The sequence below is a fragment of the Phascolarctos cinereus genome, unplaced genomic scaffold (genome assembly GCF_003287225.1).
Source record: "Phascolarctos cinereus isolate Bilbo 61053 unplaced genomic scaffold, phaCin_HiC Scaffold_4;HRSCAF=312, whole genome shotgun sequence".
Classification (NCBI taxonomy): Eukaryota; Metazoa; Chordata; class Mammalia; order Diprotodontia; family Phascolarctidae; genus Phascolarctos; species Phascolarctos cinereus.
Window position 1 is genome coordinate 168,465,414 of NW_027555847.1, and position 14,561 is coordinate 168,479,974.

Here is a 14,561-nt window from a genome sequence, read left to right on the forward strand (position 1 = left end):
ACTAGAATGTCTCCAGATGAAAAAGAAAACCAAACAAATAAACAAAACCCTTCCTTGTAGTCCCATTCTCCCCATATGTCCTCAACAGGGTAAAACAATATATTCTTTATAGACCTGTAGGAAAGAATATCCTCCTCTCACCTACTTTCCCCCATTTTCAGGTGTTTATCTATAATCTTGCATCAGACAAAAGAAAAGAGGAGATGGATCTGCTGTAAGTCCTGAATTTTTCTTTCCTCTTCCTCGTTTGTTGTTACTCATAGGGTTACCCTAACTCAGTACCCCTATTACACATGGCCACTCCTGTATCTCTTCCACAGGTTAAAGAATCAGCCTAAATCCCCAATTCCTAACCTAGAACTATCTCTCAGCTAAAAATTATTCATTTGTTAAGTGATGGGACTTGACCTTTGAATTGTGAGTGATCCACAGAAGGCAAAAGAAAACTAAAGAGATTTGAATAAAGTTATGACACCACAAGCTAGGAGTGATGGGAATCTTGTAGAACCAAAAAAAAAAAAAGTTAAGAAAATGGTTTAAAAAATCATCTGCCTTGGCCCACTTACTGATGGGAGAAAATAGGCTGTGTCCAGAGTCACAGCCCAGAAAGACACTGAAATGATTACTGATGAGAGATGTGAAATGGTCCTTTACTGGTCCAGAAGTGTGGTCACACCTCAACTCTCCCAATACGAGAAAGGTATTCAGGCCCCGGTAAACACTTTGACCCATTATTACTGAAACCTGGGGATAAAACTTTCGGAACCTTTTAAAAAACTGGAAATGTCACCTGAGACACCAAACCATTATTTTAGGGAGCTTCGGTTAAATTTTTCTAGTGAACTGAGTGATTTTATTTGTGAAGGTTTAGGAAGTGAACTAGGAAAGGGATTTTTTTTTAAAGTAGGAATGGGTAGGAGAATAGAGAAAATAATGAGGAACAATGTAATCAGATTCTGAATGATTCAGCTCTTCCAGATGACGGCACAGTGAATGGGAAAATAGTCTGACACACTTCATTACAAGATTCAAAACCTGGAGATAATGACCCTTAATAAGGGTGGTGCATAGCAGGTAGAAGAAGGGTGCAATTTACTGACCAGAAAAATAATATTAGGTATGTTGGGTAAAAAAGCCTGAAGGGTATTTTTTGAGATACAAAAGAAAAATGTAAAAAGTATGTTTCTGCTAAATTTAATCAAATGTCCAAAGCCAGAATTTTGGTCATCATTCTGCTGGTAATGTGTTACCATTCCTGGGAAATTAATAAACAGGGCAAGAAGGTTGGGCCCAGGTTCAAAACTGTGGATTCTTTTTTTATGAGAAAAGCCAACAGAGATTTATTTCACTTCTCACTTGAGGAAAGTGAATTTCAACAAGCAAAGGCTGAAAAGTACTGTCTTGTTGGCTATGAGAATAGAAGAAAAACAGTGGACAATTTAACAAGAGGGATCAGAGGGCCTACATCTAAATGCTGTCTCTGAGGCTTAATACCTCTCTGACCTCAGCCAAGTCACTTAATCTTTCTTGGTCTCACTTTCCCCATCTACAAAATGAGTGTTGAACTAGATAGCTACAGTGCCCCTTTTCATATCTAGATCTATGATCTTAATAGTCTACAATCTGATAATCCAATGAACCTATAAATAGTGCTCATGTACCTATGCATCCCATTTGGACTTCTCAGACCCTGGCCAACCTTTTGGAATTAAAACTTCCTTCCAAAGGTCTAATGAAAACTGAGAATAATTAATAGGAATCATTGAAAAAAACCAAAACAATAAAAGAACCCTCCTTTCATCATTGATTCCACAATGGTTTGGTCTGGGGACTTGTTCTCAATATTGTTCTATTTTCATAGAAGAAGAAAGGCCTCTCATTCAACACAGAGAAATCTTTTTTCCACTTTAAAATTCAGGAGAAAGAAACACTGAGAGTGACTGGGCATTTCTCAAGGTCTGTCTTGCACAGAGAGAGATTACACAACTGGAATAATGAGTATTGAGCAAAATCCAGTAAGTGGAATAGATTTCAAAAGCTTAATAGATTACTGAAAATGAAAACAGTAATTCCTTGGGTTTCTATGAGGAAAGTCACACTTGTAATTCTGCTAGTCAACATTTCACTCAAGAAAAGGAAGCAGATTATGCCTTGCCTAAAGCTAATGCCCTGTATAAGTGAAGGAAGAAAATGGAAGTGTTTGAAGAGAGGCAATGTTGTGTAATGGGAAGTGGACTGTGTTTGGAATCACACATTTGGATTTGAATCCCAACCGTGCTACTTATCACCTATGTGATTCTGAGCAATTAACTTCAATGGGCATCAGTTCCCTCATCAGTTAAATAAGGAGATTTGCAATAGCTGACCTCTAAGTGGAATTTTGGATAGAACCCTGGACTTGGAGTGAGGAAGACCTAGCTTTGAGCCCTCCCTCAGATACTTAGGACCTGCGTGTTCCAGGTCAAGTCACCTAACTTTTATCTGCTTCAGTTTTCTCATTTCTAAAATGAGAATAGTAATAACTACTTTACATTGTGTTTGTGAGGATCAAAGATAATACATAACATTGTTTTTTATCTTTCATTTTTGAAGAGAGCTGATCACATGAAAGGGCAATGTCTTCATTTGTAGGTGAATTGGATTTAAGTGAGGCAGAGTTACACAAAGTTGTCAACCTCATTCTTCCCTTCCAGTCATCAGAGTCCAGTGGCAAGACAAAAGTCAAGATAATTGTCAATGATCTGGGATTCAGTGGATGACCTTGGTGTCTTCAATGCCTGACCAAACTCTAAGTGCACCACAGAGCCTGCTTCAACTGCCTTCATGGCCATTGGAACAAACTGTTCTTATCCACCAGTTCCACTGGGAGAGGTCTTTACATGCTTGGGATAAACATCCCCCTAACTCACCAATGAGTTCGAGCCCCATTGATTGCCCTCAACCTGGTTTAGCCTGTCTGCCAAGAGGATTTACCAGACTGTGGCTGCTGCACATGCTACAGCTTCTTAGATGAATAGGTGAGAGTTGAGTCCCAGGTAGACACCAAAAGTGGATGAGCAGCCCTGAAAACAGCTATGTTTGTAAATACATAATATGCAATGCATACATAAAGAAACGTATAAGCCTTAAATTACTAAATATTATATATATATATATATATATATATATATATAATACATAATTTTATTGTTTTTATCATTATTATTACTATTATTAGCATGGTGATCCTATGGTCCTTTCCAGATATACCCAAGGTTGTTGAGCAAAAAACTTTGCCTAATGTTAGTAAACTGCAAGAAATTAACAGTCCCTTTTCCTCAATATTCCCCAACTCAAACATGTGCAAAAAACCATTATTCTAGTAAACCCTGAATGGTGCCTAACATCTTTATCATCTCTTTGAGCCTAATTTGACTATTTCATGTCTCTGTTTCCAGCCAAAAGGCTAAGTATCACATTGATAGTCTTCATTTAGTAAATCAAAGAAAGATTCTACTCTTTTTTTGAAGGCAGGCAATTAGGAGGAACAGTCCATTCTGTCGCATCTCAAGGTTCTGGGAATGAAACATGGCCTTAAGTTTCCCTCAGACTGCTTTAGGCTAGTTCCACTTAGCAAACCATTTAAGATAACATCATGATAAAATCACAGCATTTTCTTTGGCCCCATAACAAAAATGATCAGCTATGACTTATATGGCTTTGCTATTGCAGACAAAAACATTAGCTTGGGCTCACAGACTCAATACCTAGAAAATAAGGGAATAGAAAGCATAGACGTGCCTTGCTTTCACACCACCCATACCTAAAAAACCAAACCAAAACAAAAAAAGAAAACTTTAAACTTATGAAAAAAAAGGGGAAGATGATAATTCATGTCATAAAACAATCCTTTATAAGAACACAGAACTTAAAATATCTGTTTCTTTTACACATTTAAAATATAGCTCAATTTACACATTTTTAAAAGTATACCTCTTGGTAAAAGCAAGGAACACATGGACAGTACGAGGAACCATTATCCTTTTGTGATCTATCCTGCATGAGAAAGAAATAATTTCTATCATTCTAGTAAATGTGAAGTAGAGATGCAAGAATATAAGAGTATTTTATTGGTTGCTGCAAATGGATTGGGGGAGGTGGGGGAGATGATCTCTTCTGTAATGCTTCTACAGAGCAATACTGTACTTTACCATGAACTCACAAGGTCATTGTTTGAATGTGTAATTGTATCTCTTATCCAGTAGAGGAAGGAATGAAAAAAGATGGTCATTACCAGGTAACTGGAGTAATACAAATGAAGTATTGGCATTCTCCAGTCACCATAAAAGCTGCTTCTATTTTTGCTCTGCACACATGATCACAGATATCTATGGCCTGAGAGAATAGTCAATAGCCCCCAATCCCTAAAAATCAAAGCAACCTATCAAGGATTCTCTTCTGATGGCCAATCATAGTCCCAAAGCATTATTTTAAAAAGCAGGGTCCATACCTAAAAAGGCAGAAGGAGATACTGTGCCATTACTTCGGGAAACCATGACGCTGATTCCTGTCTCCACAAATGGAACAGAAAAGTCCACCACCTCTGAACGTTCCTCATTAATTGTTAGAGACCCCACTGCCATGACGGCTCGATGGTACACCACCTGGAACCAGGGCAAGAAAAAGAAGAGCATCTCACTGCTCATCAGGGAGTCCTTATTTTTCACTCTCTTGAATTTCAAATCCCAAACCTTCCCTTATGGGAGCTTTTACCTAACCTCACTTACTTCTCCAATCATTCCATTCCACACATTATTGACTTTCTTCCCATGCTTCCCATTGGTCACCAGGTAGAGGTCATAGGTGAACTTCACAGTCCGAGACAGCTTCTTCAGGATGTCAATACAGAAGCCCTTGCAGCATTTCTTTACATTGGTCCCCTCATTGGTTGAGTTGCTATAAAAATAAAAGGAATGCAATTCAATTCAACCTACATCTATTCAATTTCTAATACCTCTATCACAAGGCTGTTGTGAAGGTTTTGTGGACCTTAAAGTATTATTAGAAATGTAAGTATTAAAACTATGATTATTTGCAATGTGCTATGCTCTGAGGGTTCAAAGACTGATAAGACCCAAGTGGTCCTTCCTGCCCTTTCAGAACTTACAGCTTTCTATAGAGAGAAAGGGGCTTTGGGGAAGGGTGGAGAAAACATGTACACACATGATACATAAAGTGTAATGAAAAGAAAGGAGAAATTTAAATAAAGTGAACCTGGAAACCTTAAGGACAGAGAATACTTTGAGCTAGAGGGATCAGGGAAGGCTTCAAGGACTAGAAAGCACATTAGTCTTGAAGGAAGCAAAGGATTCTAACAGAGTAATGAGGAGGAAGTGCATTCCAGGCAAGATTTTAATACCAACTTTCAATTTCATTAGTCTAGGGAGTTCTGAGGGTAGAATTTTCCTCCATCAATGTAGATGAGTAACTATTTGCAGTTTTAGTCTTAGAGCAGGGGTTCAAAACCTGGGGTTTGTGAACTGCTTTTATTTTCCTTTTTGGCATTTTAATAAATTTGTTTCAATATTATTGTTTTCCTTTGTAATCCTATAAATTTTCTTTTATGTATTTAAAATCATTATTCTGAGAAAATGTCTGTAGGCTTCACCAAACTACCTTAACAAGCCATGACCCATTAAAAAAAAAAAAAGATTAAGAATTCCTACCTTAGAGAGTTGCCTAGGACACTGAAAAATTAAGAAACTTGGCCTTAGTCACAATACTAATATGTGTAAGAAGCAGGACTTGAACATAAGTGCTTCTGACTCTAATGTGAGCCCTTTATCCAGTGCATTATGCTGCCTCTACTCCAGGAATAATATCTCTTAAAGCCAGAGAGGATCAATCTGATGTAAGATGCATTGTATAAATGCTATTTGTGTAAATACAGTAGTTAAAAAATAAAACTAAGAAAGGACCAGAGGATACATAGGAATACTCAGGCATAGTGAGAACATGACTCAATGACATAATCAAAGAAATGGGTATGGAACTGTCTGTATGTTTCAGAGAGGAAGTATGGTCTAGTCAAAATGGACTGAGGCTGAAAGTCAGAAGAACTTGACACCAATCCCAACTCTCCCAGTATTTGGTATGGTTTTTCTATGCCTCAGTTTCCTCATTTGTCAAATAGGAATTCAAAAATATGTTTACTTGTTTCAAGGGTTATTGCAAGGATCAAAGTGATGACAGAAGTGAAATAAGTTAAAAAAGTGAATAAGTTAAAATCAAGAGATTACAAGGTAAGATATTATTATCTTATATGTGGCATCATCATCTTTATCAGACATGGGACTTTGCATCAGTTACCCCACTTTATTCATTTGACCAAAGTCTACTCAAAATGTTCACCCTAGGATTAGAAGCATTGAAAGAAAAACCCACTTGGCCAGTCCATCATGGTCCCAGGCTCTCAGATACTTGATTGCTGAAGACTAACTTACCATATACAATAAAATTACTCTTTCCCATTCACTGAGAAGGAATCAGTACAACATATATTCCATTGGCTCAATTCTACTTCTTCAAAGGCATGGAAAGTCTTTATTACTATATTAACTACAACATGCTCCCAGAGCCATTCTCTGTTCCTCTGAATGAAGAATCCTTAAAATTTAATAATAAATTGCCTTGAGAAGCAAAGCCAATCAATTTGTCCCAATTAAAGGTGATGTAAAGTGAGGAAGGGTGTTGGATGTAAATAAAACTCTCTCTTTTTCTCTCTTCTGCGCTCTCTCTCTCTCTCTCTCTCTCTCTCTCTCTCTCTCTCTCTCTCTCTCTCTCTCTCTCTCTCCCTCTCTCCCTCTCTCCCTCTCCCCTTCCTTCTAAAAAGCTTGGCTTACAATTTTAGCTAATGATGATGCTGTAATTTTTTCCCCTTTTTCTTTTCTTTGGGCCAGACTTGTGCTTTTATTAGTATAGGGAAGTCCCTGCAAGGCAACTCCTTCTGTCAAAACAAATGACACTCACTTTACAACTGAGCGGTATCCTTGGGATATTGACTTGCTTATGGTCAGAAAACCAATATATGTCAAAGGCAGGACTTGAACCCAGATCTTCCTGACTCAAAGGTCAGCTTCTTAATTACTATGAATCACTGTCTCAATTCATTAAATTTAAATAGGTTAAAATCTAATTCTTCTCCAGATTCTAATTGACTATCTTAATAAAAAGTAAATCCTATGCTCAGAAATTTTTCTTTCTTGGTTATATCCAACCACGATCTTTTTCCTTTTTGTTTTTTTTAGGGGGGACAGGCAATTGGGGTTAAATGATTTGTCCAGGGTCATACAACTAGTGTCTGAGGCTAGATTTGAACTCAAGTCAATTATTCTATTTAATTCATTCTATCCAATACAAAAAAAAAATATTCTGTGCACATTGCGCTTCCCCATAGAGAAGAGATTCTTCCTTCTAGAAACATTACATTCTCCTGATCTGGAAGCTGAGAAGATTAAGCCAAATACAACTCCTTATTCACATTCTTGTCTCTGGTCTCTCACAGCATCCTGTGGTTCTGGAAGGTCATAAGTAATTCCTTCATACGTCAAATGTGATTTAACCAGAGTGTAAATTCCCTGAAGTCAGCTTAAGAACTTGATTAAAGCACTGGGGTCTGGATCTCCTACTAAGTACCTAGTATAAGACCCTTGGAATGGATCATGATTACTCAAATATTCCCTTAAGATCAACACCATTTTCAAGAGAAAACACAAATTTTATTTTTCTCTCCACAGTCCCCCTCCCCCCCCACCGCAGCTGTCTATTGTGTTCAGCAGGAATCCTAAATCTTTCTAGTCTTATTACATTAGTTCTTATAGGACTTTTGCAGTCCATGCTAGGTTTAGAGGCACCTACAGGCATTTCCAGTGATTTCCTAAAGGAATTTGTGACATCTCTTCAATTTCTCACAAATACTAGATTTAAATAAATTCCTCTGCAGTTTTCTGACATAAGACAGGCATAAGAGCTTGTGTAGTTTGTCCCATGCACCCAAAAATATCTCTCTGGCAGAAATGAAAATAATTGTCAAAAATCCTACAATTTTTGGACACATAGCTAGTAAGTATCTCAGGCTAGATTTGAACTCAAAAATATGAGTCTTCCTGACTCGAGGCCTAGTACTCTATTCACTGCACCACCTAGCTTCCCATTAGCTATGTAAACTTGGGTAAATCATTTAATATCCATGTGTCCAGGGCAGGGGTTCTTAACCTGGGGTCCATGAGTGGATGATGACTCTTCCATTTTATAGATGAGGAAACTGAGGCCCTGATAGCTGAAGTGACTTGAGAAAGGATACATGATTAGCCAGCATCAAAGTCACAATTTGAACCCATTTCCTTATTTCTAGTCTAGTGACAGAGATGAGATTGGAACCCAGATCCTCTGTCTCCCACTGGGGGTAACAATAGCACTTACCTCACGGGGTGGTTGTGAAGATCAAATACAATGATGTTTATAAATCACTTTGTCTATAAATATCTATAAATCATTAAAGTGCTATGAAAATGCAAGCTGTAATTATTTCATCAAACCTCTTCACTTTATATATGAAGACAATGATGTTCTGACAAAGTGACATGTCCAAAGGTTATACAGGTTGTAAATATCAGAGATGAGATTTGAACCTAAGTCAATCCACCAATCAATAAGCATTAAATAGATGTCTAATGAGTTCTAGGCACTGTTCTAGGCACTTGGAATACAAATATGGAGAAAGAAACAATCCCTATATTGATCTTTCTACTGTGTCATGCAACCCTCTGGTCTTTCCTTAAGCTTTCCTTTAGGTCTATTTTTTTTTCAAATTTTGCCCTTCCTTCCTATCTCTTGGGTATTTACTGGATCTGTATTGTATTAATTTTTCTTTTCCTTTCCCTTGCTTGGCATTGACATATAACTACCATCAGCCTTGCAGGTTAAGATCATCTAGAGACTGCTCCTGTGACAGCTTCTGAGTTAATTGGCTTTTAGCAAAATTTAAATCTATAACACTTTCCCTTCTTTATATACAGGGAAAAGGCTGCTATTTTCAATGAGTGTTTCTGATAAAGTATTCCCCTTGATCTGGAAATATCTTACAGAGGCATAAAGTCCTTTAACCAAGCATCAATTTAGGGGCTTCCCCTAAGGGATAAGCATAGACATCAATGCCCTAATAACCCCTTCATTGCAGGGTGCCATGGTGGGAAGAGATCCATCTGTATTGAAGACCTCTTTATTTTGCAATGAATAAAATAAAGAGTTTTCCTTGACATTTGGGAATTGGGGGGGGGCTGTGGAAGGAGGGAAAGCAGTAATTGGAAGGCCCATTACTGAGTAGCCGTTTCAATATTAGACATGTAACTAACTAGAAGTCATAATTTTGGAAGGAAGGAAAGAAGGAAGGAAAGGAGGGAAATAAGGAAAGAAAGAAAGAAAGAAAGAAAGAAAGAAAGAAAGAAAGAAAGAAAAGAAAGAAAGAAAGAAAGAAAGAAAGAAGGAAAAGGAAGGAAGGAAGGAAGGAAGGAAGGAAGGAAGGAAGGAAGGAAGGAAGAAGGAAGGAAGGAAGGAAAAGAAAGAAAGAGAGAGAGAGAAAGAGAGAGAGAGAGAGAAAGAAAGAAAGAAAGAAAGAAAGAAAGAAAGAAAGAAAGAAAGAAAGAAAGAAAGAGGAAGAGAGAAAAGAAAGAAGAAAAAAGGATGGAAGGAAAGAAAGGGAGGGAGGAAGAAAGAAAGAAAGAGAGAGACAGAGAGAGAGAGGTATAATGTAGCTCTTTAGTAACAAAAAATTATAGGGAATGTGGTCTGGCCTGGTGAGAAAACACTTCAGAATTCAGATCAATAGATTCAAATTGCCACTCTCTTAAATCCAAATAGATCACTAGATCAGTATTCACAAGTACCAAGAAAGGGAGGGAGGGAACACCTGATAACAGCTTCCTTTGGGAAAAAAAAAAAAACATTTACTTTCCTACCCAAAAATATAAACAACTAAATAAGTTTAAATTTCAGTCTGGCCATTAGACGAGGAGATTGTTGCCTGCTATGCTATTTCCATTTGGATACTTGCTACTTATAAGGTATCCAAGTGATAATCAACAGTGGTGCCTTGTCTAGGAGTGTTAAGGACAATTGGAATCTCTTTATCCCCCAATGTTAACAAGGATTAAACTGATTACATTTCCTGCAGGTAAACTTGCTTTGGAGGCAGCCTGTTCAGTGCCAAAACCACTTATATTGCACAACTTGATTTTTTTTTTTTTGTCTCAGATGATTCTTTGAAAAGAAGGGGCATGCTTATTCTTCCAGGGGAGAATCCATTGTCTTCCAGTGTTGGTAAGAAAAGAAATTAGGAGCAAAACTGAGAACTCTATCCCACCACAAAGGATCAGGGAAGTGAAGGAGACAGCAGGATGTAGTAGAAACAGCAATATACAGGGTTTCCCCCAAATCTTAGTGACTATTTAAGCATTAAAAACTTAAAATATTTCAAATCTCATCTCTGCTACTTAGAACCTATATGACCTTGGACAAGTCACTTCATCTTTCAAAGCATCATTCTCTTCATATGTAAAATAAATAGAGCTCATATTTTATAACACTTTAATGTATGCAAAATAATTTATAGACTTCATTGCATTTGATCTTCACAATAACCCTGTGAGATAAGTGTTGTTATCTCAGTTTTATAGATTGGGCAACTGAGGCTTGGAGGGAATAAGTGACTTGACAAGAGTCATTCATCTAGTAAGAGTAGAAGTGTCATCGCATCCCAAGTTCCCCTAATTCCAAGTCCAGTCCTATGACCACTATGCTATGATCCTCCCTAAGTTCCATTCCAACTTATTTCTATATTTCAATTCACATGCTAAATTCATGTGTAGACTTTTTGAGTCCCTCTAGCTATGAGTGCCTCCTCCACCAAATTACCTTACTTTATTGGGTAGGTATTGTGTATAAGTATGTGTATGTCTACATATTGACCCTACCTATGGAAATAAAGGGTCCAGAATTTTTTTTTTGTATCCCTAGCATCTAGCATATGCATGACTCATAGTAGGCACTTAATAAATCAATGCTTCTTAATTGGAAGATTGGTTGATCAGAATGTAAACTATCTCACCTGGCTTAGAGCTGGATATTTTGATGGAAAATAACATGAACAATGGTGGCAAAAGCTAAGGTATGAAAGGCTGGGTATGAAAAAAAGATGCCATTTTAAAGGGACCAGAAAGCATCACACTGAAGCACTCTCTCTACAGTATTATTGGGCACTTAACCCCTCTTGCCATTGGGCCATCACTCCTTCGTTCATCCCCACAGTTCAGCACTTGCTGTTTCTAGCTACCAATTCTGGTTCACCATGTCATACTCCCAGGTCCTCTTTGCAGGGGAATTTCCCCACCATGGGCCTTCCTTGATCCTTAACCAGGAAGGTTAACTATGAACTCTCTCTTAGACTCAACTGATGTCAAGTTCTATTCCCTGAATAATCTACTATTTGAAAGACCTGGAAATTAAAACCATAGCATATTTGATTTGAGAAAGACTTCACAGAATCAGGATCATAGTTGGAGGGGGCCTCAGAGGTCATTTTACAAATGGGGAAACTGAGGACTAGGGAAATTCCATGTAACATAATGGGAACAACACTGGATTTGGGATCAAATGAAATCAAAGAGCAGTTTCTTGGTTATTATAACCTTGTTAACAAGTACATAACTATATTTTATTTTTTAACTTTGTTTAGGGGAGATCAGAAACCTAAATGGATTATGGGAAAATTTTTTCATGAATCAGGATAGAGCTAGTATGAATTCAAATCTCAGCTCAGTTACTTATTAGCGATGGGATTCTATACAAGTCACTTTAGGTCTCTGACTCTATGTGTCCTAAGCGGTAAAACAAAGGAGTTGGACTAGAAGATCTCTAAGGTCACATTGAAAACTCTAAATTTATGATCCCATTATTTCATTAAATATCCTGTTCAGAGGATAAAGAATTAATTAAAAGACATAGGACTAAAATCCACATTTCCTAGGGTTATCATTCTTTGTACTCTACTGAAACCCACAAAATAGGCATTACTGAATAGCATTTGTCCATATTTGATATAGCAAATAAATTATATTGAAGTATTTCCCATTAAGGATTTTTTCCCTTACTTGATTTTGACAAATTTCCGACACGGCACAGTATTTCGCACACAGGACTCAGTTAACGGGTCTATGTCTTCCACAATGACAAATGGAGCTTCTTCCAGAGTGACGATGCTCAGATGGTTGTCATCCGGCTCACAGTCGGCAAACGATTTGTACCTCGGCCACACGGAATGTGTCAGGCTCAGGGTCTGATTCTCCCATTTCCCCACCTGTATCACAAAGACCAAGATACACACACCCTCATTCACTGTTGGTTTCTATAAAAGCTAGTTCTCCATCACTAGGGACAGGGATGAATAATACCCTGGGAAAAAATAACTTTTAAAAATTCCATTACATTTTTAATAATAACTGAAATTTTATAGCAAATTTAAGTTGGCAAATCATTTTAGTATCTAATTTGATCTTCACAATGCCCTTGGCATAGGCAATGTAAGTTTTATTACCCCCATAGATGTGAGGAAACTGAATTTCGATGATGTTAAAAGACTTAGCCAGAGTCACATGTTACTGTCAGAAGTAAGATTTGAACACAGGATAGTGCAGAAGAAAGAACATAAGACTTGAAATCACAGTTTCTGAGTTTAAATCCTGGCTCTGCTTTCTTCCTCCTACTTGTGTGATCTTGGATAATTCACTTGAGTTCTTGGTTTTATTTCCTCATATATAAAATAGAGAGATCAGACTAGATGAGTTCCAAGATTCCTCTCAATTCTAGTTCCAAGATCCTGTGATCTGATTGTCAGAGGTAAGACTTGGTCTCAGGTCTTCCTGAATCCAAGTCCAGAATGCTAGCCACTACCATGAGAAGAAATTAATAGAGAAAGAAGGAGTAAAAGCAAAGGAGAGAAGGCAAAGAAGAGAACCAGAAAGGAGAAAGAGAACAAAAAGAGAGAAAAATAAAGAGATGAAGTCAATAACAGCAGAGACAAGACCACAGGTGAGGGTAGGATGGGCAAGAAAGCAAGACCTGTCAATCTAACCCAGGATATGGTTTTAGTTAAATTGCAAATTACAGGAAACATTTGTTAAATTCTTAACACTATAGTGACTCTCACAGTTTAATGCTCTTTGAGTTCTGTCAAAATAAAATCAATTGTATTCCATCTGAATGATGGCCTCCAATCCCAGCAAAGTAAAATATGAAGCTTTATGTTTTGAACCTTAATTTTATTTGACAGGTTATTGGCATCGCTCACTTAAAAAGCAAACTATCTCCCTCAGCACTGCACTCTCTCTTTCCTACTCCAGCTCCCACACACAATTACTTGACATTCAAGGTCAAGGTTTTATTTGCAACACCAACCTGAAAGAAAATGCCAAAGCTGAAAAAGCAAGGGACCAAATGTAGCCTTGTTTGCACTGACATAACCTTCCTATCTCTCCCTGGGTAACCTCATCATCCCAGGAATCAGCTCTTGACCCTGGGCATTCTGAATATGTAAAGCATGGATTTGGAGGGAGCGAACTGTCTCCATCTGAGATGATATCTCTGCCAGTCAATAATTATTTATCAGTATAACAAACTAAGGAACTATTTTCAGAAGTTGAGTTTCTCCTTTTGTAGAGGGCAAGTTCTTGGAGCTTTTTTTAAACCTTGGTCATCATAGGTTTGCAAAAAGACAAGTGCCCATAACATACATTGGGAAAGACTAGCAGCCAGAATGACCTGGGTTAAAAAGTTTATTTGGTTCAAATTTTTATTCAAACATATATGTCAATACAACTGTCTCCAATCAACTCTAACTCCCTGTCCCCCTCCACACACACACACACACACACACACACACACACACACACACACACCCTTTCACTAGCAGACTGTCAAGCCAATATTATGCAAAAGGAATCAAAGATATATATGCACACCATGGCATATATGCACACCATGGCAGTTAGATGACTCAGTGGATAGAGTGTTGGACTTACTGGTGGACTTGGAAAACCAACTTCAAATATGGCCTTAGGCCTCAGTCTAGTACTAGCTATGTGATCCCGGGCAAGTTACTTAATCTCTTCCTGCCTCAGTTTCTCTATCTATAAAATAAGGATAATAATAGTACCTGCCTCACAAGGTTGTTGGGAAGATAAAATGAGATCATATTTGTGAAGTGATTTGCAAACTCTAAAAGCTATATACTTGTATCATCATCATCATCATCATCATCATCATAATCATTACAAGGAAATTCATTCACGCAGCAGAATCAAGCACAAAGAGGTCTGCACTAAAAATGAGGAGAACTGAAATACAAGCCTGGTTGTATCTTGGTTTGACATATGAACATAACAAGCCACATCATTACTCTTTCCATTTCCCCAACCACTCTATGAGTACATTGAGCTACTTTTTTTCAGTATTTGTTATTTCTTGATTCC

At 37.6% G+C, this 14,561-nt stretch overlaps 1 protein-coding gene across 2 annotated transcripts in view; it reads right to left on the reverse strand.

Annotated features, from left to right (window-relative positions):
• The window catches only part of GRIN2A (glutamate ionotropic receptor NMDA type subunit 2A), a 474,506-nt gene that overhangs the window by 79,498 nt on the left and 380,447 nt on the right, over nucleotides 1–14,561 (reverse strand). For both annotated transcript variants that reach the window (XM_020972554.2, XM_020972553.2), the window contains exons 4-6: nucleotides 12,186–12,391; nucleotides 4,767–4,935; nucleotides 4,490–4,643 (exon numbers count right to left, since the gene is read on the reverse strand). In XM_020972554.2, the coding sequence (XP_020828213.1) occupies nucleotides 4,490–4,643; nucleotides 4,767–4,935; nucleotides 12,186–12,391 (529 nt within the window). The remainder of the gene's footprint in view (nucleotides 1–4,489; nucleotides 4,644–4,766; nucleotides 4,936–12,185; nucleotides 12,392–14,561) is intronic.